General features: G+C 48.1%; 2 protein-coding genes across 2 annotated transcripts; both read left to right on the top strand.

Moving 5' to 3' along the window:
- Positions 1–898: 898 nt before the first annotated feature.
- On the top strand, positions 899–6,323 carry GLOD5 (glyoxalase domain containing 5). The gene is made up of 4 exons (XM_033113030.1): positions 899–1,021; positions 3,757–3,894; positions 4,701–4,856; positions 5,842–6,323. Exons 1-4 carry the CDS (start codon positions 959–961, stop codon positions 5,965–5,967), a joined length of 483 nt encoding a protein of 160 aa, XP_032968921.1. The 5' UTR covers positions 899–958; the 3' UTR covers positions 5,968–6,323.
- A 9,279-nt stretch (positions 6,324–15,602) lies between these two features.
- GATA1 (GATA binding protein 1) lies at positions 15,603–22,481 on the top strand. Its single transcript, XM_033109322.1, has 6 exons — positions 15,603–15,728; positions 19,576–19,814; positions 20,316–20,693; positions 20,793–20,938; positions 21,439–21,564; positions 21,970–22,481. Exons 2-6 carry the CDS (start codon positions 19,595–19,597, stop codon positions 22,339–22,341), a joined length of 1,242 nt encoding a protein of 413 aa, XP_032965213.1. The 5' UTR covers positions 15,603–15,728; positions 19,576–19,594; the 3' UTR covers positions 22,342–22,481.
- The last annotated feature ends 876 nt before the right edge of the window (positions 22,482–23,357 follow it).

The raw sequence follows: 23,357 nt of genomic DNA, 5'->3' as shown, positions 1-23,357 counted from the left end.
CTCAGCTCAGGTTAAGGCAAACAGCAATGGGGCTGATGAATGTTCCCCGCCTCTTTGCAGCGGAGGGTGAGGGTGAGGCGAGAGATGTCTGGGGATGGGGAAGACCCCAGAGCTCACACCCCAAAAGAATTCAGGAACATTGTACCTTGGGACACAGAAGACTTAATAGCTTAGAGATCTTGGCTCAGAAACAGACCCATAATAAGTCAGAGTGGTCATCCCCTCACCCAGCTCCTAACTTCACACCCTCGACACAGACTCTCCAACAGATCAGAGATCTCACACTCTGGAGACACACCCCTAAAGAGCTCAGAGGCCTCACACCCTAGAATAAAGGCCCCTCCCCCCAGTACTTCAGGATGGGTGGTTTTTCTGTATTGTTACAAAGGAATCCCTTACACCATATTCCCAAACTGAATGTTTGTGAACCCTCCCCAAATCCATATGTTGAAGCCCTAACCCCCCAATGTGATGGCATTAGAATATGGGGTCTTTGGGCGATGGTTAGGGGTAGATGAGGTCATGAGGGTGGGGTCCTCATGATGGGATTAGTGCCCTGATAATAAGAGACCAAAAAGCTTGATCTTTCTCTCTGCCCTGTGAGGACACGGTGCGAAGGTGGCCATCTGCCAGCCAGGTGGAGAGCCATCACCAGAACCTGACCTACTGACACCCTGATTTTGGACTTCCGGCATCCAAAACTGTGAGAAAATCAATTTTGTTGTTTAAGGCACCCAGGCTTTAGAGCATTTTGTTATGGTGGCTCGAGCTGGCTAAGACACACAAGCTTTCACTTTCAAGGTCCTTAGTTTTATATCAGAGTCCTTGTACTTGCACCGCCTACCTCTGTCACCACTAGCAGTCCTCAGCCTGTGGCCCTCCCATTCCTGCCCCTTGAGCTACAGGTGCTGAGCCAAAGGTTGTCTGGAGGCCTCAGAGCAAGGACACTTAGCGCGCCATGCTGTGCCGTCTGCCCTCCAGGCTGTCAGCCAGGATGTGGAGCAGGACATCAGAGAAGCAGGTGAACGGGGTGACCCCTAGGGGCCTGGAGCACGGGTGTTGGCACCAAGGCTGGGTATCCTCCAGCTCAGGCCCGGTAATCAGGTTCCTTTCTATGCCGGCTATCCTGCTGTGCTGACATCCATTTTTCCCTCCTCCTCTCTCTTTCTTCCTTTCAAAGACAAGCAGAGGGCAGCAGAGGGACACGGAAAGTCTCTGTTCTCACACGCCGTCAGCCTCAACATGTCTGCAGGAGTGGGCCTGGCTGAGGGCCGGCTGCTCTGCTCCCTCAGGGTGGCTAAGGGGAGTCACATCAGCCGGGGACATAAGGATGGGGCAGTGTAGGAGGTGCCAGGAGACAGCATTGACCTTAAGGTTGGCCAGAAGAATTTCAGGGATCTTTCTCACCTTGAAGAGGACCTTGAAGAGAACTTTGTAGAAAGATAGAAGCCTTCCCTGTGAAGGAGGCAGGAGGGAGGGCATGATGGCCTGGGCACTCTATTATCTATAAAGGGTTATTGCGAAGAATAAAATGGATTCTATTCTGTATAATTCCTAGAAGAGGGCTTGGCACACGGTCAGCCTTATGTGATTACTATGTCTTGATCATCTTTTTATAAACCTGCCTCTCTAACCTTGCCTCAACAACCCTGCATGGCCTGGCCCTTGCCTTCTCTTCCTGCTCATGCCTCACTCACCTCACCCTTGGATTCTCAGCTACACTGGCTTTCTTCCTGTTCCTTAAGAGAGCCAGCCTTGCTCATCCTTGAATTTACAAAGATGGAGCTCTCCAGATGCAAAACAGGATCTGGGGAGTGAGACTGAGCGGGCAGGGCATTAAAAAATGGGAGGAATAGGTTGAGTTGATTTCCAAAAGATTATCAAAATTTGGGGATGTAGCTAAGCAGTGCTTAGCAGAAAGCTACAGTCTAAACGCATAGATCAGAACAGTTGAAAATCAGTGGCTGGGCTTTCATATCAAGAAGCTGGAAAAAGAAAAACAAATTTAACCCTAAGAAAATAGAAGGAAGGAAATTATAAAGATAAGAGCAAAAACTGGTGAAATAGAAAGCAAACATACATTGGAGAAAATTGACAATGTCAAAAGTTGGTTCTTTGAACAGATTAATAAAATATTAGTAATTTCTGTTTTCTCTCAAACAATTAAAAGAAAAAATATAAATTACCAATATCAGGAATGAAAAGGGGGTGCTATTACAGATCTTACAGATGTCAAAAGGTTAATAAAAGATTTGTGTAAACATACGACTTTATTTTCAGTGGAGCCCAATATGAGTCATTTTCTCATTCTGCTGTTTCTGTACCCCTGCGGATCCTCTGTACCCAGGAGGACAGCAGAACTCATCGACTTTGCTAATGCCTCCTCCACTAATGAAAATAGAACAGCACAGTATTTTTTTTTAAGCTGGAGCTCAGTGAAATTAATTGTTTAAAAGGTAATGGTTTGAATGGAATTGAACACTGTGAAATGGAACAGAATAAAAAACACAGGGTGGAATTGAAAAGTATTGAATGGAATAGAATGGAATCATAGAATAAAATAGAAGTCAGACTTTGCACTATGCACCAGGCACTGGTCCTAATTGTAGTAGATATCCACTACTACAATATTTATAATTGAATAAATATTATTGAACAGGTACTTGTTGTTTGGGACACAATGGGGAACAAAACAGAGAGATCTCTACCCTTATGAAGCTTGTGGTCTAGCAAGAGAGACAGATATAAGCATGTGCAAAAGGCCTTGAGGCCAAAGGTACAAGGATGGCCCTTATGGGGAGCAGGCAAAGGACAATGTGGCTTGGAGTTCAAGGGCAGTGGATGAGGCTTGTAGAGATGGGGGGTCATGGTAGGGAGTTTGAATTGTAACAAGATGACCAGGATGACATCATCATCATCCTCATCAACTCTTACAGCACTTGCTATCTGTTAGGTTTGCTCGAAGGCCTTAAAAACACAACCCTTCAAAAAAACTGTTTACAACAGTACTATGAGATATGTATAAAACCATGCCCAGTTCACCGAAAGGGAAACTAAAGCACAGAGAGATCAATTAAATGTTAGTCTGGCTCCAGAGTCTATTCTTTTAACCACTATACTCTGCTACCAGTAGTGCCAGACCACAGTCACCTCATAATCCTGTAGCAGATGTAATGTAAATATACAAATTACTAAAGAATGCAAAGCAAGACAAAGACCTGGTGGGAAGTGTGAAAAGGGCGGGAAGTTGCGGGGAGGAGGTGTGCCTTCCCACTGGGTGTCAAGGTGGATCTGTAAACACTCATGCTCAGAAGTATTAATTTCATCTAAGATGATCCCTTCATATCCCGTTCTGGTCATAGCTGCAGAGCTGGAAAGGAGGGGACTGGGTTACATTGGCCAACGGAGGGTTTGTACTCCGTGTCTTGTATTTTCTTGCAAAAGAGATGAATTTCAGCTTGGGGAAAACGAGAGGGTTTGGTGTTGGCCTCCATTCCCATTATCTTCGCCGCTATCCCTCTGAAGGAGAAAGGGAACCAGAATACAGTGGGGAGTGGTCATAGCAGACATATGGGCCCTCGTGAATCCACACATGGGCAATAAGACTACTAAAGTTTCCTCCCAGGACTCTCCCATTGCAATGGTGGTGAAGAGGAAGTATGGCTATTGGGGGAGGTGAGGAGAGGGAAACAGGAAACTTGGGTGTGACCAGTGGCAATGTGATCTCTTCTGAATTTTCTCTCTTTTTTTTTTAAGTCATGGAGGGACAGCAGTCAGACCCCTTCTCCATGTCTTATTCATAGGCTTGACCACATCGTGATGACAGTAAAGAGTATCAAAGATACCACCATGTTTTATTCCAAGATTCTGGGCATGGAGGTCATAACTTTCAAGGTAATCATTTCCCCAGATGCCAAAGTGCAAGTGGAGTACAATTTGATTATAATACTTTTGAAAATAACTGAAAAAAAAAAAACCCACAACAAATCTATGAGAAAAAATTTAAAGGATCAGTGGAGGAGATTCCAAACTCTGAATAGTGAAACTTCCAGAGAGAAAATGGAGAAATGGAGGGGAGGAAATTACCATAGAAATAATGCAGAGAACTTTTCATTCTTTATAAGGAAAGAGTTAACTGAATATCCATCCAGCACATTGACACTTAGATATGATTTTATGAAATTATAGAACATCAAAGTGGAAATGAAGATCCTAAGAGCTTTCCGATGTGTTAAAAAGAAAAGTAATTCAACTACAAAGGAAAAGAAATATGCAGATATCAGATTTCCCAAGAGTCACATCAAAGACTAGAAGACAATAGAACACATTCCGGAGTCTCAGTGTTAAGTTTTTAAAGCTGAGCGTACAATTGACCCCATTGAAATTTGGGTTGTGTTTATTAAAAAAAAGAGACATGTATATTAAGTAAGCAAATTGCTGTCTCTGCCATGGGTAGTATAAACATTATTTGGAGATAACGCAAATAATTTCCAGAAGAAATACACACACACACACACACACACACACACACTGGAAGCAGTTGCCCCTAGGGAATGAGACTAGGGTAGGGAAAGAGGCTGTTGGTTTTCATTAAAAGCCCTGTTCTACTTTTTTTTTAACCTTGTTGGGGCAGATAGCGGGGCTTTGCTTCACACTCATCTTGGAGGTTTAGTTCTAGATTGTTTTCTCTCCCCAAATAGGGAGACCGGAAAGCATTGTGTTTTGGAGACCAAAAGTTTAACCTACATGAGGTGGGAAAGGAATTTGAACCCAAAGCTGCTCACCCAGTTCCTGGCTCCCTGGACCTATGTCTGATCACAGAGGTGCCTTTGGAGGAAATGGTGCTGCACCTCCAGGTGAGTCGGACTTACATTCTTTTTGAGAAAGCTGCTGCAGAGGCGGTGAAAACAGAAGCATAACCCAAAGAGGTCTTCTTCAAACTTCAGGCATAACGGGTTTCCTCACATCCAGATAACAGCCGGACACAATTGTTTACTCATTATTTTTATTGACATCATTTTCTTTCACGTGAACAAATGTATTTTAAAAGGAAACTTTACATCACCCTTGGGAAACACTATACCTAAATGTATTTATGTAAAAAGAAAATGTTCAAACAAGTAAATGAAAAAAACATTATATCTTGGCACAAAGGGAAAGTAACTAAAAACAAATAGCTATGAAAGCATCACAATGTCATTCAATTCTAGCCATTTCCATTCCCTGAATTCTCTGGGCCTGACATTCCAAAGGGAGATTTGCAAGTGGTTAAGGAGGTGCTAAGGACTTGTCAGCGTCCACCGGAGGCTTTCTTGGTGTAATCAGGAGGATTGAAAGAGGAGTGAAGAGGAAATAATTTCTGGCTCACTGTTATTGAATGTTGGTGCTCCTGTAACACTTAAAATGATTTCATGTAAAGGGGGCATTGGTTCTCCTGCTGGGCAACACAGATGAGGCCTTGAATATATTCTCTGTAAATATCCTGGACTCCCTCTTTGGAAAGGATCAGTGAAAAAGCCTGGTTTAGAATAAAGTGGGGAAAGCATAGGGGTTAAGAGTATGGACTCTGTCCTAGACTGCCTGGGTTTGAATTCCGACTCTGCCACTTACTAAATACTAGACACTATTATCATCCCCATTTCACTGATGAGGAAACTGAGGTACAGAGCAGTTAGGTACTCTGTCCAAGGTCATACAGCTGGTATGTGGCTGGAGCAGAGGGAGGGAGGGGACAATGGTAGGAGATGAGGTCAGAAAAATACAGGGGTCTCCTAGGCCACTATAAGGAATTCATTCTGGGTCTCACACATGGACTGAGATTTTTGTCTTCTCCCATTTCAGGCTTGTGATGTCCCCATTGAGGAGGGTCCAGTCCCCAGAACTGGGGCAAAAGGGCCCCTCATGTCCATCTACTTTAGAGACCCTGACAGAAACCTCATTGAGGTGTCCAACTGTATCTCCCCATGATGGAGGTTGGCGCTCCCTGCGATGTTGCCGTCTTCCTTCCTTCCTTCCTTCCTCCAGAATCTTGCCCAGGCCCAGAAACCTCCAAGGACTAAAGACTTAGGCACTTCACACATCCCGCTGGGGGAACTTGAGATGGGTTTGAGATCAAAACTATGTGTCTCAATGTCCTCCTTCTAAGCTGTTCCAATAAATGAATAACCTCTCAATTAATATGGGCACTTCATTATCATTGTCTTGGTGTTATGTATGTGTTTGCCCAGCGTGTGCGGTCTCTGAGCTGTTTGGGGGTCAGCGCCAGGGTATGACCTCTACGGACCAAATCCAGGCTTAGGCCTTTGGGATTCAAGGCCTCTAATAGATTTCTTCCTGTCCCTGAAGCCATCCTTTTTCATCCTTTTAGACTCACCTTACCCACCCAGGTGCTGCCTACTGTTTCCTCCACCCCAGAGGACTCACTGAACCCCAAGATCTCTATGATTCCCATGGGACCTTCAAGGAACAGCCCAAATGATACTATCTCCTCTTAGTATGCCTTACCTGGTCTCACCCCCAGGGGATGTAGCACTTAGGCCTAGACTCATCTCAACAGAGGTTCAGCTCCTGGCACAGTAGATGGGACAAGGACAAATTTCCTCTATTTCTGTCTCCACCACCACCACCCCATTCACTCATTCAATTAATAAACATATATTGAGCACCTACTCTGTGCTTGGCCTTGTTCCAGGCTTTGGAGAAAGAGCAGTGAACAAAAGAGACAAACATACGTATGTTTGTGGAGCTGCCATTCTAGTGGGAGAGATTCAAAATAAATAAAATGAAGTAAGGAAAATATGAAGTATGTTAGAGGATGATAAATGCTTTGTAGAAAAAGAAACGATGGAAAAGCGGGAATACAGATACAAATCGCTGAGACAGTTTCCAATGTGTAATGGGATAGATAGAGGAAACCTCCCTGAGAAGGAGGTATTTGATCAGAGACCTGAAGAGATGAAGGAGAAGCCGCACTGATGACTGGAGGAAAAGCATACCAGGCAGAGAAGAGCCATGGCAAAGGCCCTGAAGCATGAATGTGCCTGGTTTGTGTGAGGAAAGGCAGGGAGCCAGTGCAAAGAGAGGAGCAGTGAGTGAGGGGGAGCAGGAGGAGGTGAGGTTGGAGAGGTGGTGGGGTCACATTGTGTAGGGCCTCGCGGGCCATGGAGAGGACTCTGGCTTTTACTCTGAGTGACAGGGGAGCCACGGGAGGGTTGTGAGCACAGAAGAATCATGATCTGACTTAGGATTTCACAGGCTCCCTCTGGCTGCTGTGAGGGAAGGAGGGCGACAGGGAGACAGGGAGGGAGGAAGGGTGGGCAGCAGATGGGTGGATGCATGAATGGTTAGATGGGCAAGTGGATGGATGGGTAGATGAACTGATATCCCTGCCCCTGGAGAAACTCCTCCACATGTTTGTGCTCAGGAAAAAGAAATAAGTTTGTAAATTAAGATTTGCTCTAATAGGGAAGAAAGTGGAAACAACCCAAATGTCCATGAGCAGATGAACAGTTAAACAGGTTATGATACTCGGCCATAAAGAAGAATGAACCAGAGGGTAAGAAAGGAGGGGGTGGGAGAGGAGGGTAAAGGGGATCAAATATATGGTGATGGAAGGAGAACTGACTCTGGGTGGTGAACACACAATGGGATTTATAGATGATGTAATACAGAATTGTACACCTGAAATCTCTGTAATTTTACTAACAACTGTCACCCCAATAAATAAAAAAAAAGAAACAAAAAAGAAGAATTATACACCTGAAATCTATGTAATTTTACTAACAATTGTCACCCCAATAAATTAAAAAAAAAAAGAAGAATGAAATCTTACCATTTGCAATGACATGAATGAACCTAGAGAACATTATGCTAAGTGAAATAAGTCAGACGGAGAAAGACAAACACCATATGATCTCACTTACATGTGAAATTTAAGAACAGAATAAATGAACAAACGAAACAGAAATAGACTCAGAGATATAGGGAAAAAAACTGAGGGTTGCTAGATGGGAGGGGGGTGATGATGAGGGAGAAGGTGAGGGGATTAGAAAGTACAAATTAGTAACCACAAAATAGCCACAGAGATATAAAATCGTTTGGGGAAATTTTTTTTTCTTTAGAATTTTTTATTGGGGAAGGGGAACAGGAATTTATTGGGGAACACTGTGTGTACTTCCGGGACTTTTTCCAAGTCAAGTTGTTGTCCTTTCAATCTTAGTTGTGGAGGGTGCAGCTCAGCTCCAGGTCCAGTTGCTGTTGCTAGTTGCAGGGGGCACAGCCCACCATCCCTTGTGGGAGTCTAACTGGCAACCTTGTGGTTGTGGTTGAGAGCCCGCGCTCCAACCAACTGAGCCATCTGGCCACCCGGGAGCTGAGCGGCAGCTCATTGACTTCATTCTAGTTGTGGAGGGCGCAGCTCGCGGGACCCATGTGGGAATCGAACCTGCAGCCCCATTGCCCAGAGCTTGCGCTCTAACCAACTGAGCCACCCGTCCGCCCTAGTTTGGGGAATATAATCAATAATGTTGTAAAGATTTTTTAGGGGGTCAGACGGGCACTTGTCTTATTAGGGAGACCACTTCATGGACTGTGTAGATGTCTGACCACTGTACACCTGAAGCTGAAGCTGAATAATATGGAATGTAAACTATAATTACATGTATATACACATATATATATACACACATATATATACGTATATATATTATATATATATACATATATATATTCACGGGATGTGGAGTACAGCATAGGGAATAGAGTCAATGGAATTGTAACAGCTATAATGATATCACAGGGGTAGTAGATTGGGGGAGGCGGGTCATCACTTTGTGAGGTGTGTAAATGTCTATTACATTGTTTTGTACACCTGAAACTAATAAAAACAAAAAAACAGGCTATGGTATATCCATTCCATGGATACTACTCAGCAATAAATGGGAATAAACTTATGAGGTCAGCATTAACCTGATACCAAAACCAGACAGACATAACAAGAAAACTACAGACCAATATTTCATGAATATAGATACAAAAATCTTCAACAAAATACTAGTAAACATAATTCAGCAACATATAAGACATATAACATAACCAAGTGGGATTTTATATCAGGAATGCAAGATTGATTCAACATATGAAAATCAATCAATGTAATACAGAAGATTAGTAGAATAAAGTACAAAAACTACATGATCTCAATAGATGCAGAAAAAAAGCATTTGACACAGTTCAACACCCTTTCATGATAAAAACACTCAACAAACTAGGAATAGAAGAGAACTTCCTCAACTTGATAAAGAACATTTACAAAAAAACCTACAGTTAACATCATACTTAATGATTAAGGACTGAAAACTCTCCCAAAGATCAGGAACAAGGCAAGGACATCCCCTCCAACCACTTCTATTCAACATCGTACTGGAGGTTCTAGTCAGGGCAATTAGGTAAAAATAAATAAATAAATAAATAAATAAATAAATAAATAAATAAATAAATAAATAAATAAAGTCATCCATATTGGAAAAAAGAAGCAAAACTATCTCTATTTGCAGAAGGCATGATCTTGTACACAGAAAATCTTAAGGAACCCACAACAAAACCATCTGTCTCTCGAGCTCTCTCTCGAGCTCAGTAAGGTAACAAGATACAAGATCACACAAGACTTAATCATATTTGTACACACTCACAGTGAATAATCCAAAAGTGAAATTAAGAAAACAATTCCATTTATAATAGCATCAAAAACAATAAAATACTTAGTAATGAATTTAACAAAAGATGGGTGAGACTTGTACACTGAAAATTATAAAACATGGCTGAAAGTAAAAGACCTAAATAAATGGAAAAACATCACATGTTCATGGATAAAAGACTTTATAGTGTTAAGATGGCAATACACTCCAAATTGATCTATGGATTTAATGCAATCCCTAGAATCCCTGCTTGCTTCTTTGCAGAAATTGACAAACTTGTCCTTAAATTCATATGGAAATTCTAGGGATCCAGAACGGCTACAACAATGTTGAAACAGAAAAACACAGTTGGAGGACTCACACTTCCCAACTTAAAAACTTACTACATAGCTACAGTAATCAAGACTGTGGTACTGGCATAAAAACAGATATATACATCGATGGAACAAAATGAAGAGTCCAGAAATAAATTCATACATTATAGGCAATTGATTTTTGACAAATGTGTCAAGAAAAGTTAGTGGGGAAAGAATAGTCTTTTCAACAAATGGTGCTCGAACAGCTGGATATCTACATGCAAAAGAATGAAATTGGACCCCTACTTCATACCAGACACAAAAACTAACTCAAAATGAATCAAAGACCTAAATGTAAGAGCTAAAACTATAAAACTTTTAGAAGAAAACATAGGCATAAATCTTTGTGACCTTGGATTAGGCAATGGTTTCTTAGATATGACACCTAAAGCATAAGCAACCAAAGAAAAATAGATAAATTGGATTTTATCAAAACTAAAAGCTTTTGGGACGGACAAGTGGCTCAGTTGGTTAGATCGCGAGCTCTGGGCAACGGGGCTGCCAGTTCGATTCCCACATGGGCCAGTGAGCTTCGCCCTCCACAACCAGAATGAAGCCAATGAGCTGCCGCTCAGCTCCCAGGTGGCCGGATGGCTCAGTTGGTTGGAGCGCATCCTCTCAACCAGAAGGTTGAGGGTTCGACTCCCACAAGGGATGGTGGGCTGCGGCCCCTGCAACTAACAACGGCAACTGGACCTGGAGCTGAGCTGCGCCCGACACAACTAAGACTGAAAGGACAACTTGAAGCTGAACGGCACCCTCCACAACTAAGATTGAAAGGACAACTTGACTTGGAAAAACACGACTGGAAGTACACACTGTTCCCCAATAAAGTCCTATTCCCCTTCCCCAATAAAATGTTAAAAAAAAAAAAACACGAAAAAACTAAATGCTTTTGTGCTTCAAAGAACACTCTCAAGAAAATGAAAACATAACCCACAAATAGGAGAAAATATTTGCAAATCACATATATATAAGGATCTAGCATCCAGGATATATAAAAAAAGCTTACTATCCAACAATAAAAAGACAAATAACCCAATCAAAAATGGGCAAAGAATTTGAATAGACATTTCTCTAAAAAGATGTACAAATGGCCAATAAGCTCATTAAAAGGGGCTCAATATCATTACTCATCAGGCAAATGCACATCGAAACCACAATGAGATACCACATCATACCTACTAGGATGGCGAGAATCAAAAAGAGAGACAATATCAAGTGCTGGAGAGGATGTGGATAAACTGGAACCCTCATACAACTGCTGTGGAGAACTCTTTTGCATTTCCTCAGAAAGTTAAACATAGAATTAACATAAGCCTTTGCAATTCCATTGGTAGTTATATACTCAAGAGAACTGAAAACAGACGTCCACATAAAAACTTTCATTAATCAGATGAATAAAGATAATGTGGAATGTTCATACAATGGAATATTATTCAGCCATAAAAAAGAATGAAGTACTGATCCATGCTACAACATGAATCAACCTTGAAAACTTTATGTGAAGTGAAAGAAGCCCGTCACAAAAGGCCTCCTATTCCATTTCTATGACATGTCCAGAACAGGCAAGTCTGTGAGACAGAAATTAGATTAGTGGGCTCGGAATGGGGAATAACTGCTAATGGGTACAGGGCTTCTTTTTGGGGTGATGAAAATGTTCTGGAATTAGGTAATGTTGATAGCTGCTCAATTATGTGAATAGACTAACCACTGAAATGTACACTTTAAAAGGGTGAATTTTATGGTACGTGAATTATCATTCTCATAAATATCATCCTAATAAAAAAGAAGGAACTATTAATAAACACAACAACCTGGATGAATGTCACAGACATTATGATGATCAAAAGAAGCACTTACTGTATGATTCCATTGATACGAAGTTCAAACACAGGCCCCAAACCCCAGTAACTTACGTTGTTTATGGGTACATATGTATGTACTAATGGAATAAAAACACTCATGAGGAAGATAAACACCAAACACAAGGCAGTGGAAGGAGAAAGGGAAATGGAATTGGTGCAAAGATTTCAACTATTTCTGTAATATTATATTTCTTTTTTAAAAGGATCTGAAGTAAATAAGGCAAAATACTAATGTTTGACACAGGTGAATGCTTGTTATAGTATTCTTTATACTTTTCTGTTAAACAAAACGGTTTGGTTCTGAGGCGAATGTTTGACTCCTCAGCCAGGCTTTGGCTGATGTTTCTCTAGGTGCTATTAACACCCAGGGGAGTCGGGTTCTGTGCTGGCCCTGGGGGACTCCACAGTCTGGAAGAGGCACGAATAGTCCCAATACCAAGGGCTTGCACCAAACTCTAGAACCTCAGAGAATGCCAGGAGGGAGGGAACCAGTCAGGGAAGTCTTCCGGGAAGAGAGGACGTTGGGGCTGAGTCTCAAATGGAGGCCTGACAAAGAGGTTGCTTGGCCCGGACACTCCACCCCCACCCTCACCCCACTGCCTGCCCTCGTCGTTGGTCTCCCCCAAAGCCTGGCCTGGCCCTGCCGATTCCCTTATCTGCCCACTCCCAGCTGCCTCCCTGCTGGCTGAGCTGTCGCCGCAGACTTCTGGGCCTGTGCCCCCTCCACCAGGATGGGGGAGGGGATAGGGTGAGGCCTGGCCTCAGAGCCTTAGGGTTTCTGGCTCTTGATGGAGGCAGGGCTCTGAGGCCCCCCACTCCCCACCCTTTACTTCTCTTCCTGAGCCCTTTCTCCCTCCAGTTATGAAGAAATGGGCCATGAGTCCAGTGGCCAAACCCTGGTCTGAGACATGCCTCCCGCTTGCCCTTCCCCAGGAGGACAGATTTCTCTACCTTCCCACCAACATTTCAATGGCTGTTAATAACAATAATAATGAGGAGGAGGAGGAGTGACATTACAGAGCTCACCACTTATGGGGTGCCAGGCAGGCCTTGTGTTGAGTGGCCTCTCAACAACATTCCATGTGGGCTCTGATTGTACCCATTTTCCAGGCAAAAGAACTGGGCTCAGAGGGTGTCTCACCCGGGAATCATGAAGCAAGTCAGTGTCAGAGCTGAGACAAGAACCCGGGGCCTTGGACGAAAGTCTTCACTTCTCTGCGCCTTCTCTCAGTCTGGAAGATGGGGGCAATTATACGCACTGACACCCCCAGGACCTGGTGAGAATGGGATAAAATTATGTCTGGAGAGTACTGAGCACTGCCTGGTGTGGCGTGGCAAGCACTGCTGCTGTTGCTGTTACTAGTATATTAGTGCTAAGAAGAGCTTTCGCATTATCATCATTGTTGTTGATAGAATTAGAATGAAGAATTATTAGTTTAGTATTAGTACTAACAATAGCATTAGTGTTAGATTAGAATTAGCATTAATATTACTCTCACTAGTAAAATTGGTCTTAGTGTTAGTATCAACAGTAGAATATTAATATTAGTAATTAGAATTAGTGTTGTACTGGTGTCAGCATACTATTAGCATCAGTACTAGAATTAGCAGTAGTCACAGTAAAAACAGGTCCAAATACTATCCCTTGTATACAGTAGGTACTCAATAAATAAATAAGAATACTTAACAGTTATTGAGATTTCAGATTCAAGTGAGTTAAAAATCACTTGACGGATTAAACCTCATTTAGCGGCCCTATCACCCTATGGAGCAGCTACTGTTATTACCCCATCTTTATAGATGAGGAACTGAGGTCCAGAGCAGATAAGAACTCGCCCAAGGCCACATGGCCAGTCACTGGTAGGACGGTCTGTAAATGAGGGTGGGCTGGCTCAAGAGAAGATGTCCTGAAACCACGGCCACTGAAGTCACAGGGGTCTTTGCCCTCATTCCTACGAACGAGGGCTCAGCACAAGGCATGGCACACAGCAGGAGCTCAATAAATTCAAAGTCATGGCCTTGCTCTTTCCTCCTCAAAACTCCCATTTTGCATATGAGGACACGGAGGCCCAGAGAGGAAGATGAGGATGGAAAACTCCCTCTGGGGTGGGCCCATGGGTGAGCAGACCCCACTGACTCAGGGCTCCAATCTTGCCCTCTGCCTTCAGTGGGTCTCAGTCTCCCCATCTGTAGAATGGGTGGTCAGAAGAGCTCCCTGTCCCATGAAGTCCTGGGGTCATGACTGGGTAGTCTTATACCTCTGCCCTATTGAGGACCCAAGTTGGACACCTACTATGTGCCCCGTGAGTGTGTGTCTGATGATTTCCCATGGAGAAAGTGCTCAGAATGGGCCAGGCATGGGTCTACAAACAGCGTAAAACACTGGTTGTTGTCATTGTTGTTACTATGTGGGGGAGGTAGGATGGGGCAGGAAGGTAGGGGCGGAGGTGCAGAGGCCCAGCAACTCTCCAGGGGTCCCTCTCAGCAGATTTAGGGCAGAGCCACAGGCCACATGGGTCCACAGCAATCCACACTCCCCTGTCCCACCCACCACAGCACCACCTGCCCAGGGCATACCCAGGCTGCCACCTGGTGTCTCATGGACTTCCTCTCAGACTTTCTGCCTCTGAATAGCCACCTCTCTGTCTCTTTCCCCCTCTCTGCAATGTCAGCTTTGTCTCCTTCTGTTTCTGCACCTGTGTCATTGGGCTCTGTCATTTGCAGGCTTTATCGTTCCCTTCTGTCCATCTCTGTCTCTCGTTCTCTTTGCCTCTCTTTCTGTCTTTAACTATCTCTGGCTCTCCCTGTGTGTCTCTCTCCCTCTCCCTCTGTCTCTCCCTTCTTTCTGTGCGCTCTGCCTCCTTCCAGCTCTGTGTCTCTTTCTATGTGTCTCCCCATTTCCTTTTTTCTCTGTCTCTGTCTCTCTCCCTTCTCTATCCTTTCATTTCTCCTTCCCTTCCTCAAGGATCAGCAGAGGAACCAACTCTGGTTCCCACCTGTTTCCCGCCTCCAGAGCAGCATGGCGGGCAAGAAATTGAAGCCGCTGTCCCTGTGTGCACCCCCAGCCCCGCCCCCATCCCAAGACAGCCAGTTACCGGAGCCAACAGCCACAGTGGCCTCCATCTGATAAGACTTATCTGCTGCCCCAGGGCAGGCCAGAGCTGGCCTAAGCCCCAGTGAGGTGCTGAGTGAGTGTGCCCCTGCCTCCTGCCAGCCCTGGCCTGGCCCCTGTGCTGGGCCTGGGTAGTCAAGATGTCCCTCAGGCTCTGGTTCACATCCCACCGAACCTCTCTGAGCCTCATTCTTCTCGCCTGCAAAATGGGTACAGTCACATCCCTCCTAGCCCTGTGGCCACAAAGACTTGCATACATATGGACCCAGCCCACACCTGGCCCAGCACACAGTAGGGGCTTTATAAGCACTGAAAGGCCCAGCAGACTCATGAAGCCGTTATCTGCTATTTACATTTTATCTTGGCTTCAGCCCATTTTGTTTGGCCGGACACTGAAGTCCTCAGGAGCCCAAGTCAAACAGGGTCCCAGAATCTGAAGGGTGGGCAGGTGGGGTGAAGGAAGGCCCCCACTGCCCAAGAGGTGCCCCACCAGCAGGGGGCCCGCCCCCTCCCCTGGCCCGCCCCACCCACTAGGGCACCAGCCACTCCCTGGGGAGGAGAGAGGAGGGAGAGGGGAGGGAGGGAGGGAAGGAGGAACGGAGCCTCAAAGGCCAAGGCCAGCCAGGACACCCCCTGGATTCACGCTGAGCTCGCCACATCCCCAAAGCAGCTGAACCCTCCGCACCAACCAGCCCAGGTCAGTCTCAGCCCCTCCAAGAGTCCCCAGCAAGGCAAACCCCGGGTCTGCTGCCCCTTACCTCAAGGCTACTCCTCCAGCCTGCTTCAGACTCCCCAACCCACTGCTGGTCCCCAAAGTGTCTACCATCCCTGAATCCCTTGACAACTCCTTCAGACCATCGGTCTCCCCAACCCCCATTTCTACCTCAAATTTACCCCGTTACCCCACCTCTCTCTGCCCTGACTCCCATCCATGTCTTTCAAGATACCTATGTTCCCCTGATCCCTTATTGCTGCTCCCCATAACCCATCTCTGCCCCCTAAAACATTCTTTCATCTCCCTGAATCCTACTTCTGTCCCAACTCTGATTTTCACTTACCCGAACTTGTCTTTATCTCCAAATTCTCCCCCAAAACTCACTTTTGCCTCCTTCCTATTTCTGCTCCCAAAGCCCTTATCTGCTCCACACTGTCCTTGCCTCTGCCCCAGGACCCAATACTCTCTTTGACCCCCCAAACCTGTCTCTGGCCTGCCAAACCCTAGCTCCATTCTCTTACCCCCATTTCTGCCTCTCAAACCCTGTATTTGTTCTCTGTGACTTCTCTCTGATCCCCCAAAACTATGTCTTACCCCCAACCCTCTGGCTGTGCACGAAAATGTCTTTGTTACCCCAAACACCAAGTCTACTCCTCCAAATCTATTCTGTCACATGAATCCTTGTGTCTGCCTTCCCCAAGCCCCATCTGAGCTTCAGAATGTCTTCTGTTCCCCAGATCTCCTCTCTGGCCCCAAAGCTTTCTCTACTCCAGCTCTATCTCCGTTCTCCAACTCCTCCTGTGCACCCATAACCCATCTCTAACCATCAGACACATTTGTTCATGTCCAAAACCATCTTTGACCCCTGAACTTCAGCTCTGCTCCAATAAAACCCTTGGACCTCCAAACTTTTCCATGACCCTCAGAATCCAACCTGACCCCCAAACTACATCTCCAACTTCTCAACTTCATCTGACTCTCAAATTCCACCCCTGACTCCCAACCTTGTTTCTGCTTTCCCGAGCTATTTCTGATCATAAAATGGGACCTTTCAAGGTTGTCTCTGTTCCTTAAGCCCTGTGTCTGCTTCCTCAACCCCCAGAGCTATACCCCCAAACTCTCAACCCCATATCTAAACCTCAAACCCTCCTAAGATGCATCTGCCCTCAGACCCCATCTCTGCTCCCTTCAGTCCTGAGGGACCCTCCCTTGAGGGCTGGGAGAGGATCATTACCTTGGGTGAGGGGCTGGGCCGAGGGAGAGTTGAGGGTGCCGACCTGCTGCCTACTGCCCGTTGGGGCAGCACTTACTCTAGTGGGGCAGCTGATAAGGAGCTTTCATATCCCCCAGCCTCGAGATAAACTTTATCTCTGTCCAGAGAGTGATAACTGGGGGTGGGGGGGTGGGCCCCTGCCATGGGAGGGGTAGCCAGCCCTGGACCCACCAAGGTGTCAGGTGCAGGGACAGGGGGCAGTGGGGCTGGAGTGAGATTATGGGGGATGAGGCGAGGATGAGGGGATAAAGGAACAGTGGTGACAGAGACAAAAAGCAAGAGACACACAGGAAGACAGAGAGAGCAGGAAGGGAGAAACAAACAGAGAGATGGGGATAAAAAGAGTCAAAAGAGCAAGAGGCAGAGACATACAGAGAGAGAAAGGAGAAAGAGAGAGAGACTCAGAAATAGAGTAAGAGAGACAGAGAGACAGCAGGAGAGAGGGAGACCCAGGAACAGAAATGAGAGTGAGACAGGAACACAGAGAGAGACTCGTAGACAGAATCCTGGAGAGACCCAGAGGGAAGAGATGGAGGCCGAGATGAAGGGCCAAGATGCCCTCCCCAGGGAGAGATGCTGGGGCCTAGGTTGGCGGTGGACACATCCACAGGCCCATCTCTTTCCCAGTACAACCTGCAACCTCAGGCCCAACCCTGAGCCTATCTACACAATGGGTCACATAGGAAGGGGTTTGAAGATGGCCTTCCGCGCTATCTCCTGCACTCCACAGACAGGGAAACCAAGGGCTTCGGATTCACAGGGCAAGTCAGGGGTAGGGGTAGATTTCCTGGTTCAACATCCAGGGCTGTGTGCAGTGGGGTGTGGTCAGGGATATGGGGATAGTAAAACAGACACGGAAATGAGGCCAGAGGGCCCAGAGAGAGAGCCCGGAGAGACACACAAGCAGAAAGAGATGGAGTAGGAGAGAGGTAGATACGCGTGGAAAGAGAGAGAGAAGAGAAACAGAGATAAAAAGACGGAGAGATAAAGATGGAGGGAAACAATCAGAGATAGAGACATGGAAAGACAGAGAAAGGGAAGGGAAAACATTAGACATTTATGAAAACAGAGAGAGAGCGCGACGTACATCATGGTAGCATAGAAAAATGGGAGAGAAATGCAGAAAGCCAAGCTTGAGAAGAAACAGACTGTCAGGGAACAAGAGACCCAGGGAGACAGAAATACACACAGGGAAGTACAGAGGCAAAATGGTATAGACCAAGCCGCCATCTCACAGGTCTTAGTTTGGCCCTGTCACCACCTTGTATCTGGCAGATGGGGAAACTGAGGCCTAGGGATGGTGAAAACTGGACGAACCCGAAAGCAGAACTATGGCCAACCTCCCCAGAGGAGAGGGTATGGGTAAAGGGAACACCTCCCACCTGTCCCCCTCCTCAGAGGAAGCTAGCGGCCGTAGGGTGATTTCAAAAGTTGGGTGGGGATGGCAGAGATAAGCAGTGGGGGTATTGACCCCCCCATGGAGCAGGGAGGAACTCTGTCTGCAGACCCAACGGAGGTGGGGGAGGGGGTAGTCAAGCCGGAAACCATGGGGTTTCTGAGAAAGTCAGAAGGCAAGATGCAACAGATAGGGATGAAGTTGGGGAGCACAGGAGGGTGAACCCCAAGGTCCCAGGGGGTGACCAAGTGGTTCAAGGGACTCTGATTCTGCACCTCAGCCCACCCCACCCAGACTCCTCTAGAGGGGGAGGGGAGGGCAATTGGGGGTAGGGGGAGAAGAGGAAGTGGAGGAGGAGGAGGAGAGGAGAAAAGAAGGAGAGGGAGAAAGAGATGAGCAGAAATGGAGGGAGAGGAGAAGGATGGAGAAAAAGGAGGGGAGGAGAGAGGAGGGAAGGGAACAGGACAGGAGGGGAACAGGACAGAAAAGGAGGAGGGGAGGAGATATAGAAAGGGGAAGAGGGAGAGAAGGTGGCTGAGGGGAGGGGGAGAGAAGAAGGGAGAGATGGAGGGAGAGATGGAGGGAGAGAAGGGGGACCAGGGAGAGAGGATGAGGGGCCAAGGGAGAGAAAGAAAGGGAGGGGAAGAAGAGGGGGGAAGGAGAAGAGGAGGAAGGAGGAATGGAAAGAGATGGAAGAGGGGGAAGAGGAGAAAGAGAGGAAGTTGGGTGAGAGGAGATAAAAGAGGAGACAGGAGGGAGGGAGGAGGGAAGAGGGAGGAGGGATAGGAAAGAGAAGAAAGGGAGGAAGAGGAAGAAGAGTAAAGGAAGGAACAGAGGGAGGAAGAGGAGGGGAAGGAATAGGAAGGGGTGTAGAAGGAGAGGAGGAGAGAGGGAGGAAAGAAAAGACAAACGGGGCAAGACGGGAGTAGAACGGGAAAGGAAAGGAGGATGGGGAGTAAGAGGATAGAGTGGAAGACAAGGGAGAGATGAGGGAGGAGTGGGAAGGAAGGAGTGAGGAAGAGGAGGAGGAAACTAGAGAGCTGGAAAGGAGGGATATAGATTGGGAGGCGGGAGTGGAGGAGGGAGAAAAGGAAGGAAGAGCAGGTGAAGAGGGGAGGGAGGAGGGTTTCTGTGTCTGAGGTCCCCTCCTGTCCTCACAGGTCAAACCCCAGAGGCCCCATGGAGTTCCCTGGCCTGGGAGCCCTGGGGACCTCTGAGTCCCTGCCCCAGTTTGTGGACCCTGCCCTGGTGTCCTCACCACCAGAATCTGGGGTCTTCTTCCCCCCTGGGCCTGAGGGCTTGGATGTAGCAGCCTCCTCCACAGCCCAGAGCACCGCCTCAGCTGCAGCTGCCGCGCTGGCCTACTACAGGGATGCGGAGGCCTACAGACACTCCCCAGGTAACTCCTTTGGGTGGCTGTCCTGGCACTGGTGTCATGCTGTTGAGTTGCCATGGAGACCCTTCGCTATGGCAGAGCCCCACACGGAGGTCATCTTGAGCATGGCCGGAAGCCTTCACATGGCTTCCCCTGCTGAAGCCCAGACTTGGGAATGCCCATGCTCCCTAGCCTGCCACACTGGGAAGCACTGTTGGAAGCAGGTGGTGGTGGCCTTGGCTGTCAAGTGTCCCATGAGGCTCCAAATCCCCACAGTCATCCTCAAAGCCCACTGGGAAATGGCGGGAGGTTACTGCAGTTGCCAGAGTGACCTGTGGGGCTGAGGATCCAGGAGTCACCCAAGGGCCAGCAGCTGTTCTGGCAACCTGTGGGAAGGCTGGAGAGCTGGCCACCATGTTGGGGCTGTCGGGCACCATCGCGCCCTGAGAGCTTTAGGAGGTACAGAATGGCTTTAGACTATTCTGTCCTCTTCTTTCTTCCTTCCCATACCCACCCCTGTAACAGTCTTTCAGGTATACCCATTGCTCAACTGCATGGAGGGGATTCCAGGGGGCTCACCATATGCCAGCTGGGCCTACAGCAAGACCGGGCTGTATCCTCCCTCGACTGTGTGCCCCACCCGTGAGGACTCCCCTCCCCAGGCCCCAGAAGATCCCGAGGGGAAAGGCGGCAGCAGCTTCCTGGAGACCTTAAAGACAGAGCGACTGAGTCCGGACCTCCTGACTCTGGGGCCTGCACTGCCTTCATCACTCCCTGTCCCCAGCAGTGCCTATGGGGGCCCTGACTTTCCCAGTAATTTCTTTTCTCCCACCGGGAGCCCCCTCAATCCAGCGACCTACTCCTCCCCCAAGCTCCGTGGAACCCTGCCCCTGGCCACCTGTGGTGAGGTTCCCAAAAAGGGACGGGGAGGCTGAGGTGGGGATGTCCTTGGCAAAGTTGGGCTGAGCCTGGCTCCCTCTTCCCCTCTGTCCATCTCACCAGAGGCCAGGGAGTGTGTGAACTGCGGAGCAACAGCCACTCCACTGTGGCGGCGGGACCGCACCGGCCACTACCTGTGCAACGCCTGTGGCCTCTATCACAAGATGAATGGGCAGAACAGGCCCCTCATCCGGCCCAAGAAGCGCCTGGTAAGACCCCAGGCCTGCCTCCTCTTAACCCGGCGATCCCTATCCTCAAGCTCTACAAGAACCCAAGTCCCCCGTCCCTTCCCCATTCGTACAGGAAGCCAGCTTTGCACAGGAATGCCTAGCCTTGACCTGCCGTCACAGGCTGTGAGCAGGAAGCCTGTCCTCTCCCTGCACAGCAGTTTCCATCCTTGGCCTCACATGGAGATCACCTTGGGGCCCTCCCCTAGACGGGCTGATTTAACTGGTCTGGGGTGCTGCCTGGGCATCAGGATCGTTTTTAACTCCCCAAGTGATTCCAATGTCCGCCAAAGTTGAGAACTACTAAAGTAGTTCCCCACGTGATGCTGAAAGCCCCTGTCCTGGACAGGAGGCCCTGTCCGTGCCCTATACAGAAGCCACAGTCTGCACCCTGGACAGGAAGCCCTGCCTTCACCCTGACCCTCACCTCTTGGATCCTCTACCCCCCAATGCCCTGATCCTCACAGTCTCGCTTCTCCCAGATTGTCAGCAAACGGGCAGGTACCCAGTGCACCAACTGCCAGACAACCACCACAACACTGTGGCGGAGAAATGCCAGCGGGGACCCTGTCTGCAATGCCTGTGGCCTCTACTACAAGCTACACCAGGTGCGCCCTCCCTTCTGAGCCCCGCCTTCCCCTTCCCTCTCTCCTTCCCTCCCTCCTCCTTCCTCCTTGTCCCTCGTCCCTCCCTGCTCTACTCCATCTCCCCCTCCCTTTCATTCCCTCCTGCTCCCTTCACCCTCTTCCATCTCCCAGCTCCTTCTTGCTTTCCCCTTCCCTCCAGCCATCAGGTAGTCCTAGGTTGGGAGGCTGCCCCCAGTCTTTCCCCAGCGCAGGGCCTCACAACCTCAGGATTCCTAGGACCACACCTGTGCCACACCCAGGGCCTGCCCCCGAAGTCCTCCACCCAATTCCCTATTCTTAAGGAGCGGGGTGGCGAGGGTGTCCCTGGTGGTGACATGGAGGCAAAGGTCTGGAGTGGGGAAATACCCATGGCCTTCATTTTTACAGGTGAACCGACCGCTGACCATGCGGAAGGATGGTATTCAGACGCGAAACCGCAAGGCATCTGGAAAAGGGAAAAAGAAACGGGGGTCGAGTGTGGGAGGTACAGGAGCAGCTGAAGGACCAGCTGGTGGCTTCATGGTGGTGGCTGGGGGCAGTGGGAGCGGGAATTGTGGGGAGGTGGCCTCAGGCTTGACATTGGGCCCCCCTGGCACTGCTCATCTCTACCAAGGCCTGGGCCCGATGGTGCTGTCGGGGCCTGTCAGCCACCTCGTGCCTTTCCCTGGGCCCCTGCTGGGTTCGCCCACAGGCTCCTTCCCTGCAGGCCCCATGCCTCCAACTACCAGCACCACTGTGGTGGCGCCACTCAGCTCGTGAGGGCACAGAGCATGGCCTCGGGGCAGCGGTGGGGTCCTTCTCCTCTTGTTGCCAGAAGTCAGTACAACCCCACCCTCAGGGCCACGGACACCCCTTGGCCTGGACCTTCAAAGCTTTTGTAAAATAAAACCAACAAAGTCCTAGAATTGGAGGTGTGAGTCTGTGTGGGACCGAATAAAGAGCCACGGTAGGTGGGGTATGTAACAGTGTGTGATTCTTTGATGACCGCGTGAGGCTGTGTGAGACAGCACGTGTGACCCAGCACGGGTGACCCCTCACTATAGTGGCTTATGATGTGCAATTATAATAGTGTATGAACCCAGCCTGTGTACCCACACGTCATGGTGAGAGACAGCGTGTGACTGGCTGATTGCACTGCGTGGGGCTGAGGCAGCAAGAGATTGCGTGCGTGACACCAGGTGACTGCGAGGGGCTGAGGAAATGTGTGGCATTGCGTTCGTGTGACTGAGCACCACAGGGTGGTGTGCAAACCGCGTGACAGCATGTGTACTGGGCACAGAATTTGAGTGATAAACATTTTTGAAACATTGAACAAGGACTATGTATGACAGGATGTGGAGACACAAAACACTGTCACCGTAAGGGTGTGTGTGTCAGCATGGCTTTGTGGGTCTGGTAAGGACAGTATTTCTGTGCCAGTCTGTGTACGTGAGCATATCCCGTGGAATGGGGCACGTGACCGTGTCCCTCAGGGGCTGACACTGTGAGCAGCTCTGTGTACTCTTGTGTGTGGAGGTATCAACACACATCGCTTCAGTCGGTATACGTGAGGGACCCCCTTCCAAGGGACAGAAGACATACTCAGGACAGGAATGGAAGGCAGGGGATGGCTGGAATGGTAGCCAACAAAAAGGTCAGATGACCAGTCTGGGACCGTGGGGTTGTCCGTGGGCCTTCCTGTCACTCATCTCTTATCTCTCAAGGCCCAGCTCAGCCTGCAGCCCTGTGGGAAATGGTAGAAAAGGAGAGGGGGAGATTAGGGGGACCAAATAGCC

The sequence above is a fragment of the Rhinolophus ferrumequinum genome, chromosome X, assembly GCF_004115265.2.
Source record: "Rhinolophus ferrumequinum isolate MPI-CBG mRhiFer1 chromosome X, mRhiFer1_v1.p, whole genome shotgun sequence".
Classification (NCBI taxonomy): Eukaryota; Metazoa; Chordata; class Mammalia; order Chiroptera; family Rhinolophidae; genus Rhinolophus; species Rhinolophus ferrumequinum.
The sequence above is the reverse complement of the archived record's forward strand: the minus strand, read 5'-3'. Positions and strand labels throughout refer to the sequence as shown.

Coding starts and splice junctions, on each gene's coding strand:
- GATA1 (XM_033109322.1), top strand. CDS start 19,595: ATGGAGTTCCCTGGCCTGGGAGCCCTGGGGACCTCTGAGTCCCTGCCC. Junction 20,939..21,438: donor TCCGGCCCAAGAAGCGCCTG/GTAAGACCCCAG, acceptor CGCTTCTCCCAG/ATTGTCAGCAAACGGGCAGG. Junction 21,565..21,969: donor TCTACTACAAGCTACACCAG/GTGCGCCCTCCC, acceptor TCATTTTTACAG/GTGAACCGACCGCTGACCAT.
- GLOD5 (XM_033113030.1), top strand. CDS start 959: ATGCTGTGCCGTCTGCCCTCCAGGCTGTCAGCCAGGATGTGGAGCAGG. Junction 3,895..4,700: donor TGGAGGTCATAACTTTCAAG/GTAATCATTTCC, acceptor CTCCCCAAATAG/GGAGACCGGAAAGCATTGTG. Junction 4,857..5,841: donor AAATGGTGCTGCACCTCCAG/GTGAGTCGGACT, acceptor CTCCCATTTCAG/GCTTGTGATGTCCCCATTGA.